A 21,247-nucleotide genomic window follows, 5' to 3' on the forward strand; every position below is an offset into this window, starting at 1 on the left:
CCCAGACAAGATATAATTTGTCATTGACAGCAATTCAGAACTGTCAAGTTCCTCCGAACTCAGCAACTCACAAAGTAGAGTCATTTTTTTTTAGGGAGTCTTGGGAGTTTCTCCACCTCGTCATCCTCGTCAAATTGTAGCTGATAAGTAGTAGATACAATTTATTCAAATTCATACAAAACAATGAATCTAACACACTATTTACAATTGTGTAACTAACACAATTAACCACCTGTGTCAAACACAGCGACTCGTAACGCTTCTAGGATCTGCTCACACTGAGGCTCACATCACTGTTTAATAGAAGAACGCAGTTATAACTAATCAGTAACATAAACTCACTTGACAGGTGGATCCAGTTGCCTGACATACTCAGCATGACTGCACAGTCACACCAAGTCCCACCGCTGCTGCTTTTGTTTCGAGCTAACAATGGCTGCCCTACTGTCTCCTCCATGGCTGTTAAAAAGCAGCTGCCCTGGGTATTGTCATCGTTCAATAAACAAGCCCAAATATCAGAGGGACGGGGGGGTGTTACTGTTCTATGCCTGGAAGGTCATCTTGTAAGCTTGTTTCTTGATCTTGATTGAAATACAATATTCTGTCAGCTCCCTGTTTAGCTGTCAGGAATCAGTTTGCAGACTGTAAACCGAAAGATGGAAACTTCAAAGATTCAATCGGGTGACGGCACAGTCGCTGTGGAAAAATGAATCCTCACAGAGACAAAGGAAGCAAACTGAAGTGTAACTGAAAGAAAATGCTTGAGGTGATCTCTGTGGTGGTGAAAACTCAGCTGTATAAAATTATTTGTGTGAGTGAACAGGTGTCTAGCACCCGGAGTGGATCTCCCATAACATGGGACTGACACTTAACAATGTGGGATTATATTAATGAGACATGCTACAATCTGGTGCAAGCTTTGATTCAGCGCTGTGAAAGTACTGTATGTCACGTAACATACAATGAAACTTTAATGATCCTTGAGGAAAAATTCATACGTACAGTAGGCGCTTCAAGGAATATCTTGTTGCGTGGAAAAAAAATAGAGCAACCAGAACACAGTGAAGATGAAAGACAGTGTGCATCTTTGTCATGCTAATGCAGCACACTTTCTTTTTTTTCTTTTTTTTTTTTGCTTTAAAGAAGTCTCACTGTGTTAACAAATGAAACATTTACACTGGAGCGTAAAAAAAAAAAAAATGCCTGTGAAAAATAAACCACTGCAGCAGAACAGAGCTTGTGTACGGATGCAAGCAAGTAATTGTGATGTCAAAATAATGATGATAACAACAATTAAAGTTCACCTTATTCAGTTCTTATTATCCTTCACTTCCATATCGATGGAAAGTCGGGTGAAGTTTTGTCATCCACAAAACGCTTCCTGAGCTTCGCAGCAAAACAGGGTGGCATCATTCTACTAAACATGTGACTTAGTTAGAGACTTTTTGTTAAAAAAAATAACAAAATACCCGACTGAAAAACTCCATAATTTGGCTCTATACAGCAAATCAAAGTCTCTGGGAAAGCAGAGATCCCAAATTGATTTGAAAAGGTTTTTTACTTTCCCCCTTGAAGCGTGGTCGAGCTTGTGCAGCCACTTCAGTGGGAAGCTGAAGCACTAAAGCATCAGACTTTCTTGTTCATAAGTGACCTTCATCATGTCTCAGGTTATGATGTTATGTCACTATTCATTCAAATGCATAATGAGAAAAGATTGTTCATAATGGGACTATTCAGTGCACAGGGCCAGAAATAAAGGGACCCGTCACCAGTTTCACATGTCAGGATCAGGATACCAATCAGGGCGGGTAACACTGTAAAAGATGTTGCATAATGTCCTCTGCGGGGGCGGTTCTGTCCTCTGCTTCAACCAGAACTCTTTCAGTGTGTCTGGGTTCAAGCTTTGATGGAGAAATGTTAAAATAGTAATAGGTGCTTTATTCAAAATTGTTATAACTACTGCTTTAAAGACACAGTTAACTTTGCATATTATTGAACAAATTGAAATATTGCTTTAACTTATTCAGTGATTACATCCTGGCCTATAGCAGTTTACCTAAAGGAACAATAAATTAGTTAATAACGCGTTAATAAAAAGTCTCCATGGCCGACAGATTTGTAGGATTAGCATCTGACAGGTTTTCATGGCATGTGACGTCACAAAAAGCTCCATTCAGCTGCGAGATGAGAGCTAGTCAACGAGCAGTTACTATGAGCTCCCACAGAACGAACAACCCGGATGATATAACGTATGAGGACATGACTGTACTGACGTGGCTCTGAAGGAAGCTGTGGAAAGATATAATCAGTGTTTTTTTTTTAAGCTTGACTGTGGAGTCTAACAGAAACTGCCGCGAAGTGCCTCAATTCTGTGGACGTGCAGTGAGTGTTTAATCTGCTCTCTCTCCAGGAAAGGCCTACCCTCCGGAGTTCTACTACGACACCTACAGCCCCCTGTGGCAGAACAGGCCCAGAGTCTACGGCTTCAAGCTGCAGTGGACCCAGATGAACCCCAACGCCGTGGACCGCATTGTTGCCTACAGACTAGGCATCAGACAGGTAGGATGACCAAGGCCTTGTCCCCATGTACACGGGTATTTTTGGAAACAATCCCCTTCCATTATCCATTATCTCCATCCATACTAACACACCTGAAAGCATTTTCATATGGCCACTCGGTGGTCGGTTGCTTGGATACCGAAAAATACTATGATTGCGTCAGGGAGACATGATGGCGCTTCACAGAGTCCTCCTGATTGGTGCTATTTTTATAACATTAATAGCAGCTGTTTTTGTCTTTCTTTTCCATCCTTTTATTTTCATTTTCTGTCTTTGTCCTCTGAAACAGGCAATAAGTAAGATCAGCAATACTCCACAGCACCATAACACATACTACAGGGTGCACTATGCAGCCTGGAAGCCGCTGGAAGTTTCCCCCAAACTACCATTTTGGGTTTGTGTGCATGTTGTCAGTCTGAGTGCTCAACCTCCTGTTTGCTGATTTGTTCTCCTCTTTTCCGTTTAACGTATGGTTGCATCATTCAGACGCTTGTTGCCCTGAAAAGCGTTGTTCAGTCCCACAGAGCTCTTTTGTTAAAGACCAGAAGATAAGCTTCTGAAGCCTGAAATGTTGGCGCCCGCTACAATAACGTTTGAGTCATCGCCATTGGTCAGCCACTTTTTCGACCCCTCATAGATGAATTAGAGGCATTTTGTGCTACGGGGCAATAAAGCCTCTCTTATTGCCAATTTGAGCATGTGATAGAAGTGTTTGCACAGCTTGCGCCTGCTTGTTTGATTCCGTTTGACAGCGCCAAATCTTACGCCTTCGATTCATTGTCTGTCTTATTCGGCAGTTTTTGAGGATGTGAATGAGCCTCTGCGGGGCCGGGCAGGATGACTAAGAACCTGTCAGGTTCAGTCGTTTCAGTGAGTTCTGTGGTTTCCGCGAATTGCTTCTGTTTTTTCGCTCTCCATCAGAAGCTCAGCCAGAGGAGTGAAAGGGAAACCCCGCAGAGAGAAAGAGCAAGCATAGCTCCTGTTTTCCCTGCTTCTCAAGTAAACTCCACAGATGACAGGCTTGCAGCATTGATGGATGGCATGGTTAGATTTTTCTCTCTTTGCCAATCAATGTGTACCTTCCTCTCTCTCTCTTTCTCTGTCTCCCCAGCATGCAGCACATTCAGTTTTTTTTTTTTCTTCTTTTACTCTTCCAGCAGCAGATGTGGCACCGCCGCCACTTAACACGACATTTTGAATAGTGAACTAGCTCCATTAACGCCGCAGATTTTCAGGTTAAAGCTTCAGGTTCGTGAAATATATATAACACGCGCTGTAGTTTTCTAAATTTATCTCGGTTCTGCTCCGAATTAGTGAGCGTACCCTGACAGTTGTGTTTGCAATGAATTATATAATTTCAGATTTGTTTCACACTGCACCCTCAAGGAATCGGAGCTTGAAAAACACATTCTAAACCAGTTATGTTTGTGTAGCGCAATGATTTTTCTGTCGACTATCTCATTTGATCTGCTCGGTAATAAATGATGTTGCGCTCGTAGAGCCTTTGCGTTTTTGTTCGCGCTTGCCAGGCTTGTTTCTGAAAACTTGCCAGGAATATACATTTGATTTTTCCTGTTTTCAGCTAGTCCCCGCGCACATTTTCTTTTTTTTTTGTTTTGTTTTTGTCGATAGATTATTATGTCTGCATCCGTGCTAGAACGAAACGCACAGTTAATTCAGAAATCGCATTAACATTTCAACCTTTTTCCACATTTGTTTATCAAAAAAAAAAAAAAAAAGAGAGAACATTGCAACCCCACAGTCTATTTTAGCAGACAATTATTGTTTTTTGGGGCAAATTAATTTCTCGCCACCTTCTTGCCTCGATATCTCAAGAGGGGTACATTCTGTGACCATTATTTCCTTCCTGCCAGGCATAACAACATCTCCTGTGTTGTCTCAGATGAGAAGAGATTCATTCATGAATCTGCAAACTTTTTCACGGGATTTGCTAAACTGTGTGCCCTCTGTGATTGATAGAGAATTGATTTAGACTGATGATGAGATTTTGTTTTTTAAGTGTCTTCCAGTTGAGACAGGAAAGAGGCAGTGAGCAAGAAATGAGGGAGCACGAGAGATAAACGAGTGGGAGGAGAGAGGCTCCTTATGTAAATAAATAAATGCAGAGACACCCCAGGCCTGACTGTGGAAAAGTGGTGCAGTAAAGAAAAACCTCGGCACGTGGACTACACCACTTCGATCTATTTATAGATCCAGCGGCAGCAGCTCCCCCTGCCATTCCCTTGGAATTATCATTTTCTCCTGCTACCTTTGAATTAATACTTAGAGCTGGTAGACCTTATGCCTCTGTAATGGATTGCTTTGTGTTACCGTCCAGTACCCTTGTGAGAGACAGTCTGGCAGAACGGGAGATGGGAGTGAAGCTCTAGCTGAAAGGCATGCGCGGGCGAGAATCACAAAACACAAATCAGCGCAACTGTCAAGGATTCAGAGGGAAGGTGTGACATCTGCCCTTGTTTTGATACTGTAGAAAACCTTCACTGCTGTCCAGGGGCTTGATTGCCCATCTTCATCCCCCCCCCTGTTAGATAACTTTTTCAGCCTACATCTTGCTGTCTTGGAGCTGCTTCTTCAGCCTCCTCCTCCTCCACCTCCTCCTGCGTCTTTTTCAATTGATCTGTCAAGTCAGGGGTGTGCAAGCAAGATCAATAGAAGCCACACTAATTACATGCAGGCAATCTACATTAGATCATCTCGTCTAAGATTACACCATCACTTTGATTACGCCTGTGTTTCGCTCGGCCCCCGCTATCGCTTTGATCAATCCTGCTGTTTTGTTGTTGGTTTTTTTTTTGAAGTTGAAAAAATAAAAAATAAAACCCTGAAATACCACAATCAAATGAAATTAAATCAATATTGCTCTCTGCCTCTGTGGGGAAAATGCGGAGAAAGAAAGGTAATGGGATGTGAACAGAAACTGTAATTGAGTGCAGACGCGGTGATTCGGTGAACATTAATGGGAATGAAAACAAAGGTGCAGAATCCATACAGGCAGTAAGTGTGCGTATGATTCAAAATGTCTGAAAAGTTCGACGTTTTCTCTCAGTCGAGATTTTAAGTTTGATTTGATATGCACCTTTTAGCACAATTCCTTCATGATATTAGGAAAATGGAACTATATGCTTCCGCTTGTTATTTGGAGCTCGAGGCTGCGTTTGCCAAGACGAGCATTTAAGGCCACACACACACACACACACACACTCACACACAGACTCACACCAGTCCCCTATTAGACATTCTTTTTCCCAATTAGATGCTGTCCTCTAAAACTGATATGCAGCTACACACATAAATACATGTTATTCATGCTTACAGCATTACACCACCTTAACTTACGCAGCGGAGCAAAGTGGTGCAGGGACAATAATGAGGTGAGACTCAAACCCCAAGACATCCTCATCGTCCTTCCCTTTACAATCCGGCATTAAATCCATTGTGATAATTTAAAGGGCTTTCTTTTACACTTAAGCACGAAGAACATTGTATTCATTTCATGAAGTAATAACACTCAGTTTAAATAGATGTAAATTACAAATGTGGACTCACAGACGGTTTGTTTCATTAGCACTTTTAAATATTTTACCCAAATCTTAACTCATGTGTTCCTGAGATTTTCTGTAATTGAAAAAAAAGAAAATGTTTTATTAAATATAATATAAACAAATGGCCAATATCACATTCAGAAAACTGGTTACATAGTTTGAGTTTGTTTTAGGTTTTAAGGGAGCGAATAATCACCAAACACATACATGAACAAAACCTCTGTTACATCTACAAAGCCAGAATAGAAAAGTACAAGAAGCATATAGACAGACAGTGAAAATATCGAGGGTCATAATGACCATAATGCACACAAGCATGAATAGGTCTAGATGTTGATGTTGGTTTTCCAAGCACCTGATGACTAAGCCGGTGAATGTCAGACATGTATTATGTAGCCGGTACCTATTTTATAACACAAGCGCAACCTCAGACAAACTCATGCTCAATAAATGGGACAAAACTTGAAGAAATCAGAATAAAGCAAACACAAATTCATACACAAACAAAATGGGATAAGTTGGTTTGTGTTTAGGTTTGTGTTATTTCCTCCAGGAAAGATTAAAAAAAAAAAAAAAAAAGTGGGCTAATGTGTTTTTCTTTTCAAGATGTAGCACTACAACTGACAAATATTACCTCTGCCAAGGTTGGTTGGTTTGTCAGCAGGATTACACAACAACTACTGAATGAATTTCCACTCAACTTGGATGAAGGATCGGTCTCGATGCAGGATTTATTTATTTTTTTCTCACTTTTATTAACATTGCAAGATAAGACACATTTTCCTTGATTTCTCAGAGAATAATACCTGGATCTTAAAATAAATTTAGCTTATTCTGTATTTATTAGTGAGCACAATTTGATGCAGAACCTGGTGAACTTAAGTTATGCCTAAGTAGTTATGGGTCGTTTAAGATTTAGAGTGATACAGGGCTAGCATGTTTGATATTGGATTAGGTATGATTGAATTAAAGGGGAACTGTTGGGCCTTGGTGGACTTATGCAATCAACTGGAGTGCCATCCCAGTTTTCATTAACGATCAATGTCATTGTCAATTGCTCATCACAATTTCCCAGATCACAACCTGACGTCTTAAAATTGCTTCCTCAATCAAACCAAGAGTCCAAGAAGTAGATTAGATAAACCATCATCGTGATAGTCTAGACTAATCAATTAATTGACTAATCGTTAAAGTACCAACATGAGTATTGCATTAACGAGTGCTGTGGCCACTTTAATTTCGCTGTGCCTACCTTCCTCTTCTTGGCTTCAAAAAAACAAAAACACAGTGATCAGATGGTCAAAGCTGTCAATTCACATCATCATCTTTGCTTTTTGTGTGTGTCCTTTAACAAATCCCCCTCCTCAAAGTACATTAATGAGGACAGGTGCACCACAACTACAACATAATGTAGTTTGTCATGTGTAGCTTGTCAATCTTGCAATTGCCAATCGCCGCCGACACAGAAAGAGAAGCCCATCACCTGCAGCGCCTCTGCACCGGTCTGCAGACATAATCCATACAGCCAAAACATGAACAAAACAGAACAAAACAGAAAGTGATTTTTCACACAGTTCTGCGTCTCCAGCTGTGGGCTTTTTCACTCTATTTAAAAAAATTAAAATCTTAAAAAGACACGTTCTCCTTCCAGAGTGTTTAAACACACATGCATATACTTGGAGAGGAACACTGTGTAATTTATCGCAATTAGCTGCCCTGCCTTTTGTACTTTAGATGACAGCAAAAAACTGTTCAAAGGATATGCAGGGACAGCTGCTCCGTCTGCAATTACCAATGGCAGACAAAACACTCTATTTACCTGCAAACTAATGGCGATGAAAACTTGCACCCCATAATTGTGGATCATCCAGGCTCTAAGTAATTACTTAATTAGTATTGTTCACACACACAAACACACACACACACACACACACACACACACACACACACACACACACACACACACACACACACACAGACTCTGCTTCACTGCTATCACACCTTCATTCACTCTATCTCTGTCTCTCCTGCTAGCACCACGCTTCCTTGTTTCTTTTGACTGAGAAGGGCACGTAAAGTCACTAATTGTGATGCAGAAGCTGTAACTTGTCTTTGTGCTGCTCTTCCCCTTAAAGTGATTCTCAAGGATAAGATGTACCCTACTTTTCTTCTCTTTGCCCCCCAGCAAATGCAGCAACAAGCCCCTCGTTTTGTTTCTTTGAATTTTTTTTCCGAGGGGCCGTATCGTATCGCAAGACATGAAAAGCATGAGCTAATTTTTTGTGTGATACCTGAGCTTAGTCACCCAAAGACAGGTTCCCTCGTGTGCTCTGCATTGTGCGAAGACAAGATATAAAAGATTGCTGTCGGTTGAAGGTCTCCGTAGAAAGGGAAAGCACAACTTTGTAGAGCATGATTAAAGTAACAAAAACTTTTAAGACAGTCTAGCACAGAGCGGGAAAGGTTCTGTCCGTAGTGTACCCGCAAAATGCCTGTATTGCATTACAGTAATGCCGACTGAGGCATATCTTTTAAAGGGAGGAATGAATCAGGGAATTTTCTCTCAGCAAATATGAGGAAAATCTCTGCTGCTTGCTAATGGCAGTCATCAAATTCAGAGGCTGAAAGCTGCCTCAAAAGTAAATGTTGCTAATGAGCAGCTAGCTGTGAACGGAGATAAAAAGAAAAAAAGAAATGTTTTGTTGTTGTGTAGCATTTAATGTTGGTCGGATAAACAAGGTGAGCTCTCAGATGGGACTCATCATGGTGAAGGAGATGCATACTTGCTGTGGTCAGTATGTTCCCCAAGAGCAAGAATGTCCTTTGTACCGTACATGCTCTCTACTTGTACTCATACTTATTGTTTAGTTTATGTTGGACATCGCATCACAACAGCGACAAAAAATAAAGTATGCAGTTGAAAATGAAAGGATTTGATTGTCATGATTCAATGTTAAAAGAGTGTAAGCTGGCTTGGTACCTTGATGTGATGAGAACATCCAGAGTTCAGGTGTCAGGATTCATATTTGGTCCTGAGTGAAATAATTTGGTTCCGTCGCAGCTCAACGCTCCAAAGTGTCACAACAAGAGACTGATTGATAACAAATTATAACTAACTTTATCTCAGTTCCCAGCTGACCAGTATCATGAGTTTGGTGAGTTCTTTAGACTAGAACGGCAACATGGGGTGTTCTGAGTGGATTTGTAAATACGACTCATTATTTTTGGCGTGAACAAGGCGATTGCACCACACTTAGGCAGTCGAATGACTCCGTGTACGTGCTTAACTAGAAGTGAGAACATGAAACATCTGCCAGGGTTCTTCCTTGGAGGTTACTCGAGGCCAGACTGAGCGCCACCAGGCCTTGCTCAATATCTGACGACACGTGATAAGAATGTGTGTGCATGCATCTCAGTGTGTGTGTGTGTGTGTGTTTTTTTCAGTAAGAAACATGATCGAAATATGCATGTGACATAAGGTGATCTGTGAAGGGTATCACACACAACAAACTACACAGTATTTGTCAACCATTTACACGCAACTTTACAACACGTAACTGCTAATAAATGGTAAATAATACATTTAATTGTTTTGGTAACTAACTATTAATTAAAGTTAGATTAACTGAAAACGTACCATTTATTAATGATGGTTATTACTATCTTTGCATACAAGTAATCTGCTGATTCATTGTGATATAAAACAAATATTAATCATAGCTGTCTGAGGTATATGTGCAACCAAATGTGCATTGGGACATATTGAAATTGCTGCCAATACAGAGCATATGGAGCAGATTCCCATGTTGGTATTAAATTGTATTTAATTTTGTTCTATTCCGGTGGGCATGAGCGGCACAAACCCTATAAAGATGGTCTTTGATATGATCAGGAAGTTCTAGTTTCAGGACATCATTGTTTTAGTGTTTGCCAACATTTGCCCTTTGGGTCCAAACGGAACACAAGCCTGATTAACCTTGAGAGCCGAAGTTAACTTGCGGTGTTTTTTTCCCAGACTTTCAAACAATGAACACAGTGTCTGATAAAAACAACTCACAAGAAGAGTTTTAGCCTGCAGTCTTTAGACTTCCTTTATCAATTAAATTAGCTTCTACAACTGAAAACCTAATTCTGTCGTCTCTTACAGAGAGTTTGGTCAGATCGGTCAGTGCTGGAGGGACATAACTTGTAATGTGAAACAAAAAAGTATTTACATCAGAACAGTAGTGGAGCAAAAATGATATACGATGACTGATAGTTTATAGGATAATGTTGTACCTCATCTTTCTGATACCGATGGGTGAAATTTATACAAAGTAGACATGTTTTAGTATCAGGCTGTTGATGCTGATGCTTTAGATTCTGGATAAATTATTATTATTATGGGAACTTTTATGTGTCTGTGTGATTTTGATAAACTTAACATCTTGTGGTTTCTCTTCCTGTCCAGATGGGGCTGCAGCGCTGGTGGGAGCAGGAGATCCCCGTGGACGTGGCGATCAACAAAGGAGAGCTCATGACACACAACCTGACCGAGCTCATAAAGCCCGAGTCCTACGAGGTGCGCCTCACCCCCATCACACGTTTCGGAGAGGGCGACTCCACCATCCGGATCGTCACTTACAGCGGTGAGTGCTGTGTATTAACTCAAGAGATGTGGCTTATTTGGAGGAGAAATGTAGAGAAACCTGGTCAGGGAGGAGACACAGGAGAGCTATACTCTCTTTAATCTTGAGGACGCACAGGTGGAAGAATTACAACCACAGCTTGTGATGTCATCCTTCAGCTAACTCAGAAATAGACTTCAGTCTCTAGAGTTTGTGCGTCTGTGTCATGACACATGTTCATCAAGTTCAGTCTGGTATCACCATCACTGCGATTGTGATTCGCATCATTCATTACACGTATGAGGAAGGATTCATTATGATATTTGAAATTAGATCTCAACACATTCAGTCAGGAGACGACAGCTTGAAATCAGCTTGCTTTGCTTCTTTGCCGGTTTGAATGAATGCTGATCAACTGACTAACCGTCTCCTCCTCGTGACCTTTTCTTTGCCTGAGTTAAGTCTGTCCCGGCCCGGAGGCAAAATCTAACTTGTTGTTTCTGTGCATGAGAGACCACCATGACATCAACGCATCAGATGACTCAAAAATGCAGTTTTGGGTCATAAGACCAGACAGAGCAGGTCAAAGATGAGTCATGTTTCGCTTTCCTGAGTTTTCCCTCAAAACAATGTATTTTTTGTGTGTGTGATTCCCTCTCATCTCATCTTTTTTTTTTTTTTCACCCGAGAATGTGGTTTGTCTCCAGGGATGTTTTTCATTTAACAAAAAGCCTTTTTTCGATTTCATATTACAGGTATTTTTAAAGGTCCATGGCCTCACCAGACCCCCACATCGCCTTTCTCACGAGATAGAATCCCACTGTGTGAACCAGAGAGGACAATAACATGTTTACTGCTGTCATATTGTATAATTTGGTTGTAGGTTTTGAATGAGGGCTCTAGTAATAGAAGACCAGGCAGAAGGACATCTCGAAGATGGTGTGCACTGTACTGCATGGCATGCCAGCCTGTCAATAGGCAATAAGAATAAGATATTTTCTCTACAGAATGAAATAGCACCTTGGAAATGGAGGTGCATCCTTCAGCCTGTGGAATGACAGACTTGCTGAAATACAAAAGCTACATTAGTATCCACTGTCGGCCCAGCAGTGCCAGTGAGCAGATGCACAGGTGCTTGAGATGTGCATTTTCAGAAACAAACCGTCTGACTGTTTTCTGTCGAACACTGACTGAGGTTTCCTGAGCGCATCTGCTGCAATGGTGAATTATTCAGTTTTACTGCAGCTCATCTCGGCTGGAGAAAAGAGAATTTGGAAAAAGAGGAAGAGAGAGGCAGATAAACTTTCTCTGATCTCAGTTTTGTAGTGTGTTTGTGTGTGATATTGGGTGGGCTCCCCCCCGAAACCTTGAATTGAATTCTGCTGAACTCAATCAAATTGAATTCAGTGGAAGTGAACTGAATAGAACGGAGGCTTATTAAGACAGAGAGAAGCATGGAAGGAGAGGTAGAGGCAGCCAAGTTGGGACTGGGGGAGGAAAAAAGAAAACACAGAGGAAGAAAGTAAAAAAATATATATAAGTGAAAAAGGGAAAAGGAGAGCCAAAGCTGATGTGCGAATTGGCTGCCCAACAAGAGACTGGACTAATTATCACTCTAGGGCTGCTCTGTTCTCCCACGCACAGCCCGGCATCACTGTAGCTGTCTAATGTAAAACTGAGCAGAACCACTCTGCTCTGAGAACGTGTCCGGTGGCACGTCCTGACAGACGTGTGGAAGACAGTCCGCAATCAGCTCTGCCATCGCCTTCACACTCAGTGGGGAACTGGCAAGTTTATGGTGGACTCAATTATGGTCATGATAAATCAGTTTACGTCAGGGCTTCGTTCTATCTCTTCTTGAATATAATGTGATATTTTCTTGTAAGCAGGAGAAATTCAGGTCTTGTATTTGTACTTGGAGTTTTGTTTTATTTTACACACTTATCTACCTATTAATCAGCTAAACTTAGTGGAAAACATAAAACATCTCAAAATGTGTTTAAGCTGAAAAAGTGACACAATTAGTAGACTGGCAACAGTCCGTGTGAAATGATGAATAGCCTTGTTTTTGAGTGCATTGTTGACACGTGTGCACTTTTCTCCCACAATTCAGTGCGCAGAGGAATTAGAGGAGCTACTCCAGAAAACGACGGCAACACAAAAATAATATAAAACACAATGCCGTTTGTTGGTGAAGTTTACAGTAGCAAGCCGTGACATTTGATTCATGCTCCCAATCGATGCAGATTTATTTACATTTTTCATTAATATGTGTGTTTACAGCAAAACCTTGTCTTGGCTTATCTCCAAATCTTCTGCTGCTTGTTTGAGTCTCTTTGATTTTACACTTTTTTGTCACTTCAGCTAAAGACACACTTACAGTATGTGAATAGCAGGCAGAGCTCCAGAGACCTGAACAGGCTGTTCGAGCTCCACAGTATCCCAGATTCTTTAGAAGTAACCCGGCTCCCATGTTTTAAGATCTTTCATTGTCTGAGGTTTCGTTAGATTTTTTTTTTGCCATTCTCAGGTGTGCGAAGAAATGCACCACTCTGTACACGTTTAAATACAATCAAATACTTCAACAGAAGACGCCAAATAGTGGCAAAGTGCTGTGGATTACCAGTCAGTGATGGTTTTCATCAGAGCTGTAGCAGTTGTTCGTGAGCTTGTATTACCTTCAGCCTTCAGTTTGCACATTTATCCCATGTTTGCTTTGGTTTCCTCCTGTTAAAAACACATGAGAAGTTAGGCGTCCAGATAACCTTAAGGTGTGAATGTGAGTATTTGTTCCTCTGTGTTTGCACATCTATTAATGTGTGTGTGTGCTCACCGTGCAGTGGCGAACACGGTGCTTCCTGTCTTTGACTAGAGCTCCCCATGACCCTGAATATGAATGTGGGTGTGTAGAAACAAGCTGCAAACTAAAGAAATATGACTAATATCCTGTTTTTCTTTCACCTGTTAGGATATGTATTGCTGTCCTTCTGTGAAGTTTTAACACAAGGCCTTAAAATCGAAGCAGTTTGCTCACCATTGCCCAAAAGGCCAGGCGATCATTTTGATGAACATGAAGCCGATGGTAGCAGCTTTTCTGCGAGTTGGCAAGAAAACACAAAAGTGGTTACAGTGTCCCTAGCTATAGGATGAAGGATGGTTGTGTCACCAAGCTCCAAAGATACTCTTTTGAATTTTGCTGCAGTGACAAACTCAGCATCTGTTTGATGCTTCCTCACAGCGCTCCTCTCTCTCTCTCTCTCTCTCGGTTTCCCTCCAAGATGAAAGATTTAATGTTGAAAACCTGTCGTGGGCAAAACACCGCAATTTTTTAAATTTTCCATTTTTATGCAGCTCGTAGTGACATAAACTGTGAGATGTGTGTCCTCAAGTCAAAGCCCCCTGAATCTTGCATTAAATACTGAGATCTGATGAGGCGAGGTGTTGGGGTTACCGTTAGGCCAGTGGCGGTTCAGTGTAATCCCTGTCTGAGCTTTTGTTCAGCCTGAGTCTCAACTCTGTGTTTACCAGATAACTCAGTGAAACAGTTTCTGAATGAGCTATATTTTATAATTTATGTGTGTTTGAAAACCTTGGCCTCAAGCTTGTAACATAGGGTTGCTGAGGGCGGTGTGATGAAATACTGAAGACATAGTGGACTGTAAATATAATGTAGCTGCTATCTTCTCCCAGTATTCTTTTGTTCCGGAGTACTGTCTTACAGAGCAGTTAACCATTTTGGGAAATACACTCAATTGCTGTGTAGAGGAGAAGATCGATGACACTGTCATGTCAGTTGTCCAAAATTAGGGAGACGGCTACCTGCAAGTTAGCTAGGCTTAGCACACAGGAGGAAACATACTAGCCTGGGAACTGTTACAAGAGGCTGCTTTTGCTTTGACATTTGTGCTCAATCAAAGTAAAGACTAAGAATGTGTGTTGTTTAAGGGCTGTCTTCATCGAAGGTGTCGGTTTATAGTTTGATGATGAAAGAATTCTGCGGAGGCAAGGCTGAGTGGAATGAATGCAATATTTATTCAAACAGATCTCAAGCCTGCATCTGAACCAGGGCGGCCACTCCCGCGTGTTCTCAAATCCTGGCAACGTTCTGCCCAATGCTTTGGCCTCTGCTCTACCAGAAATCCTCTCGAACCTTCAGTCTTAGGAAATCTACAAGTGACCACCACGCTTCTCTACTTGCTCTGGCCTTTTAGGGTCCCTTCAGCTGTACCTACCTACTTCTTCTTATTGGTCACTTTGGTAAATTGGGGGTCCATCTATTCAAAAGACTAAAAGAGGAGTTGACATGTCTCCCTGCTCATCTCGCATAAGTCACCCAACTCTGCTTTCACTCCTTAGGTCTTGTACCCCAAAATGGCCCAAATGATCTCTCTTGTCCTTCTACGGGAACCCAGACATTTAGGCATCTCCCACCATCTGGCCTGAGGGTCAAACTCAGTTTTAGTACTTTATGATGGCCTGGTCTTCTCGATACTTTTAACACACAAACAGCTGACTAATGACTTCTGGACCCCTGGACCCCTGGTTAAATCTTAGATCAGACTGTGTTGCAGTCCAGATACCTCATGTGTTTATTAGTTATCTTAAGAGGAATGATAGGCGGAATATAGTTAGCTTTATCTCCCCGTGGTTTGAACTCTTTGTGCCAAGCTAAGCTAACCAGCTGCTGGCTCTGGGTCATTCCTACATTCCCAGGGTCTTATATTCCCAGGGTCTATGTTCTAATGGCCTATGTTCCCAGGGTCTATATTGCCAGTCTCTTATGTTCCAAAGGCCTGTGTTGCCAGTGTCTTGTGTTCCCAGAGTCTGTGTTGCCAGTCTCTTATGTTTCCAGGGTCTATGTTCCCAGTCTCTTATGTTTCAAAGGTGTATGTTGCCAGTGTCTTGTGTTCCCAGAGTCTGTGTTGCCAGTCTCTTATGTTCCAAAGGTCTATGTTGCCAGTGTCTTATGTTCGCAGGGTCTAAATTCCCAGTCTCTTATGTTCCAAAGACCTATGTTTCCAGTGTCTTATGTTCCAAGTGTCCTACAGTTCCCCAGTTTAGCGTATTGAATGTTTTCCCAAGCTCTGGGTTAGGGTTACGTAGCCCAAACACAATAGGATGATTAATGTGTGTTGACATATTGAACCAGGAAACATAAAACCCTGGTAGCATGCAATCCTATGCACATAGGACCTTGAGAACATACACATGCTCCCTCTGGCTCCAGCTTCATATTTAATGTGAAGACATGGCAGGAGTATCCATCTTCTCATCTAACTCTCCCTCAGAAATAGGCAATTTACTGTTTTTCCCCTCCTCCCCCATTTTTGTCTCCATCCTCTACTTACTATTTAAACCACAGCAAAGCTAATCCATGTGGAAGTCCATTAAGGATGCGCTTGCATCAGTGTGTCACATGCACGCTGATGCAAGATGAGGATAACACAGAGGAAATTGTTGGACATGGCTGGCTGTGTCCATGGGGTTGTGTGTGTTACTGCAAGGCAGTTATATCCTCTGTTAGGCAGCAATGATTTGATTGAGGGGCACAATGGCGTGATGTCGCCCGTGTTATTTTTGTCAGAGACATGAGGGGAAGATTGCCGAATTACATTTGTCCATGCTGTTATTACTCCAACTGATGGTTGAAGCCATGACAGGGCTTTCTCAGAACGTCATGGCACCCACCCAGACCCCCTAAACATGATGGATGAGAATCTCGGAGAGCATGGATTATGTGAGGTCAGTAAATAAAAAAAAAAGGGGGGGGAAAAAAAGAAGCTGGGCTGCTGATGTCTATGAGAAAACTTGGCTGCTGCCATGGAATTGTCTGCTGCTTCGTAATACAGCCGCAAGCCAGTGAACAGGGAATCCTGCCAAGATGAAGTCAGTGTTTGTATCCGAAACGGCCTCTGTGGACCGCTGTCCTTTGGCGGTCAATGAGCTCACTTTGTGTTTCAATCAAAATTAGGCAATTTGGATGGAAGGCACTCAAGCATCAAGCAGCAGTTTGTTTTGTCCTGAAACCAGAGAGGAGGAGGGCGTGCACACATTACGTGGGTCAAGGGCACGACCTGTCATAACAGAAGTTTCCAACAAGCTGCAGTGAAAGCTCACTTCACTTCACTGCATTAACGGGGACTGTTTATCTCGAGGAGCATCAAAATTACATTTCATCCCCGATCATTATTTGAGGCTTCTTTAGCCCAAGGGGAGAGCAGAGTGCTGTAGCGTTAAGAAAGAAATCAGAGGTGTTTTTTGAAGCCTTTGCAGCTTCCTTGAGGGCTTTTCACACATATGCTTTAACAACATGCAATCTGAAGAGAGTGTTTGAGGTCCACTAATGTTTCAGCAGTGAAGAGTCTCTATAGAGAATCTTTCTTAATGGTTGAGTAAATAATGGATCTCATTATTTATGTTATGTGTTGTTTGTTTACTCATATACAAAACAGTCATCTGAATTGGAAACTAAATGATCTGCTAGTGTGCGTGCGTGCGTGTGTGTGTATGCGTGTGTGTTTTAGAGTATGCACACACACAGCAGTAGTGAAGTAGCCTGTGGGCCTAGTCTGTGCTCAGCTTGATTTCCTCAGTGGGGGTAGCGACATTGCTCGAGCAGACAGATTTATCTGGACTGAGGCACCTTGAGTCCGCCTGGGGAAGCTGCAGGTAAAAAATAAAATAAAAAAAACATGACAATAAAACATATTTTCATAACTATGGTCTAGAAGGATGAGGTGGGGGGGAATCATTTGGGAGGGGGTGAGGAAAGTTTAAGGAAATGGGATGTTGAGAGGGGAAGGAGCCGTCGAGCAGGAGGTGGGCTGAAAGAACACAGTTTTGTCAGAAGACTCAGCATCCGTTTCACAGGCCTGAGGCTGGAAGTTGTCATTTAAAACATTTTCCTTGCAACAGCCCGGATGATTTCCTCCCTCTCTGCAGAGTCTTTCATTTCATCAGCTTCGCTCTGTGCAGTCTGGTCTAAATTCATGGTGTTTAGATGCAGGTACTTTCACAATCGGTAACACAAAAAAAATATATATATGAACGCTTTTGTGCAGTGAGTGTGTGCAGCGTGTTCTTTCCACACTTGTCCCCCCCCCCCTCCCCTCCTCACGGTGAGGCTTCAGCTGCAGCGTTGCAGCTCACTGAATGTTTTATATGATTTAATTGGAAATGCAGTGGTTTGTTCTCTCTCTCTTTCCCTCTGTGTGTGTGTTAGTCTGTGATTATTTCTTCCCCCCCACACACACTGTAAGCGAAGAAGTGGACATGCATTTCCATGAACCGCAGAGCAATAAACAGAAATCTCTACTTGCGTTCCCGGTTTATAAAAGAGCAATACCACCAGCCCTGCGGTGCCTCCACACTCTTCAGTACATGTTTTCCTTTGTAGAAATGATTTGTTATTACTCACTTTAATTGGTTGGATTAAAATCAATTCCCCCCATGAACGGCAAGGTTTCATAAATCACGCCGCAACGTAGTTTTGTGGTAAAGCTGATGTATCGCATCTATTCAGCCGGTCAGCAATCGATCATGAAAATGCCCATGAATCTTCTTGACAGGTTAAATGGTATTTACTCTGCAAAAAGTGAAGTGCCGACTAACTGGCTCGTTGCAACTCCGTGTGATACCCTTGACCTTTCTGTGTTTGCTGCGGCAGTAGCCTCTTAAATTATCAATGAGGGAGGCATTGAACCGCGGTTAGGTGGGCAGAATGCAAAAGAAGCCTTGCATGGACTCAAGTCATCACTGTTTGATCTAAGATTTTCCATAATGGTCGTGTTGAAAACACAGAACAAGTCAAGGATGTTACAGAAAAAGTGATTAGCAGACAACTGCCGGCGATGATTACTCATTTTTATGATTTATTGGCTTCTAAATGCAAGTATAAAACAGGCTTAGTGCTCTAAGTGGAAGTCACCTTGAACAAGAACATCAGCAATGCCGGTAAATGGCAATAATGATAAGCAGTTTCGCTATAAGCTTATTAATGTGGTCAGGCTGGTCTTCCTAATCCCTCTGTCTTTTACATTTGATAACAGGCAGAGAACGACTGCTGTCACCTTTTCCACTTTAAATCCCAGACATCTCTCCTCCCGCCCGTTCAATAATCATCGCATTGCGTGTGTGCCGGCAATTCACTTCCTCTTTAGCCGAGTGTTTACTTTTTGTTTGTAAGCTGCGAGAGCAACAGTGCTCGGCGAAGACGGAGCGCACGCACTCCTAATGCGCTTCCAGTGTTTTAATATCACAGGACAATATTTCCAACCTTCCCACGGGCCTCTTTCATTTACTTCTACATCGAGCAAAGTGTGCAGGTTCTATATATGTAGACTTTTATTAGCTCTGTGCCTAATCAGTAGATGACAGCAGGACTAAAGGTTAATAGCAACGGCGTCTGTGTGCATCCTTGTGTTGTATTCTGTATAAGCTGTAGTGGAGCACACAAAACATTAGAACAGCCAGACAACACTTTAAAAAAAAAAAAATTTTCATGTATTGACAGACCGCTAAGATATTCTGTTCTAATGACTGTCCCCGGCCTCTCTCTTTCACAGCTCCCATCAACCCTCACCTGAGTAAGTAATGTGCACCTCACTGAGCATGTCTCGCCAGACAGCGAACTCATCTTGTCGTAACACACTCTGTGAGAACAGTGGGGAGACTGAATGTAACGGCACGTCCTGTCGAGATCTGGCTCTCAACCTGTCACGCTGCACTGGAAGATCCTTCTAAGTGTTCTTAAGTAGAACTAAATGAAGTATGATGAATAAGACTTCAGGAGTCCTGCTGCATCTGGCTTTTTTGACATGTTGAGAGTTTGAAAATATCTGACATGGAGTGTATTTGCGTGTGTGTGTGTGTGTGTGCATGAGTGCTTTTGCTCGTTGTGCTTTGTGAGCATTACTTATGCATGCATTTGTGCAGTGTGTGTTTCTGTTCTTTAATGTTTAGTCCCATTTATGATGCGTTTCTTTGTTGAAACTTTACAAATTCACATTATGCACGCCTTGAGAATCCACACTTAATCATTGTTTGCTGTGCTGCAGTGTGCTGTTGTGCATTGTGGCTTATTTATTTATATAGATATATATTTTGGTGGGTGTTCACACAAACATTGCCAACATAATAACAAACATCCTAATCACCAACATCATTATCCAAATCCCTCAAGGAAGCTATCTTACCTGCACGCCTCCTCTCCTCTGCCCCCCTCCCTCCAAATCCTCCTATCTCTCCCCGGCGCAGAAGGCGAAAACGTTTAGTTTAGCTCACAGTGGACGGGGGCGTTAGTGTCTCGCGCCGAGAGACAGACCTCCATTTAAATCTGCATGCCTGTGAGGAGAAGAGTCAAGAGTGCCCGCAACCCGGCCCCCTTTCCTCTGCTCTCCCACTCAACCAGCTCTTCTTTCTCTCTTGCTCTCACTTTCTATTTCTTGCGCGGCATCATTGCCCTCGTCCTCCCTTTCGGTCCATCCACCTACACTCTACCTCTAGTCTATGTTACCTCCATTACCTGAGTAAAAAGCTGCAGATTCTGCTCCCCTCAAGGTCACCACTCCAAAATGCTCCCAGCTACGTTTTAATAAATCAATGAATATTTATCAGAACACATGCCCGCATCCTGAATCTAAATGCTCCCTTTTTTTACTATCTCTTTGAGTACACACAAAGAGCAGCAACATGTCCTCTGGTTAGGTGTTTGTGTTTGTTTGTTACACGGATTAAATGGAGGTTTTGACACTTCTGATCCCGCCGCTATCCCTTCATTAAACTGAGTGGGTTAGCGTTCCACGCGCTTCATTTTCAGACTATTCATTAGTGTATCTGCTGGTAGACATTCCCCCTACATGTGACCCATCATAACCTCGTGCTGGAGTTGCAATTACCTCTATACTTTTTTTTTTTCCCAAAAGGGTGACGAAACCTACAGTTTCATTCACTCCCTGCACACTCCGCTGGTTTAAAAATTGCAGTCAAAGGGGCATGGAGAGCAACGGAGGAGAAGCGAGGGCGAGGAGGGGGGAGAGGAGGGTGAGGAGGGTGAGGAGGGGAGGTGCCTAATATCTCCACCTGCACACCCACTGTAGAGGAGATGGAGAGTGATAAAGAGAGAGGGAGGCGGCGTCCATTTTTAAAACTGATTACTGCTACTGAGACTCTACAAAACACCCAAGGACAATCAACTAATTTTTACTTTCAATCACGGACAAAAAACGGGAGCTGTTCAAAATCATTAGCAGCTCAGCAGATTCCCTCTTCCTGCGCGGAGTGCCAAGAAAAGCATAAATACCTTCAAAGAAAAGCCACCGTTTAGTGTTTCCACCCTCTTTTATATAACATTTTTTGTGTTCTAATATTATTTACTGAGGAATTGTGTGTGGGTGTGTGTTCATTAAATGCAATCCACCACATCTCAGGCGTGGGCTGTGATGGTATAGCTTCACACACTCAGACACACACACACACACACGCACACACACACACACACTGCCATTGGGTGTTTTCTCT

The 21,247-nt window shown here is 42.3% G+C and overlaps 1 protein-coding gene across 13 annotated transcripts in view; it reads left to right on the forward strand.

Annotated features, from left to right (window-relative positions):
* The window catches only part of LOC119012389 (MAM domain-containing glycosylphosphatidylinositol anchor protein 2-like), a 254,941-nt gene that overhangs the window by 214,191 nt on the left and 19,503 nt on the right, over positions 1–21,247 (forward strand). For 11 of the 13 annotated variants that reach the window (XM_037086148.1, XM_037086151.1, XM_037086149.1 and 8 more), the window contains 3 exons: positions 2,411–2,559; positions 10,573–10,750; positions 19,294–19,314. In XM_037086148.1, the coding sequence (XP_036942043.1) occupies positions 2,411–2,559; positions 10,573–10,750; positions 19,294–19,314 (348 nt within the window). The remainder of the gene's footprint in view (positions 1–2,410; positions 2,560–10,572; positions 10,751–19,293; positions 19,315–21,247) is intronic. The other 2 variants (XM_037086150.1, XM_037086156.1) reach the window with 1 other exon arrangement.

The sequence above is a fragment of the Acanthopagrus latus genome, chromosome 22, assembly GCF_904848185.1.
Source record: "Acanthopagrus latus isolate v.2019 chromosome 22, fAcaLat1.1, whole genome shotgun sequence".
NCBI lineage: Eukaryota > Metazoa > Chordata > Actinopteri > Spariformes > Sparidae > Acanthopagrus > Acanthopagrus latus.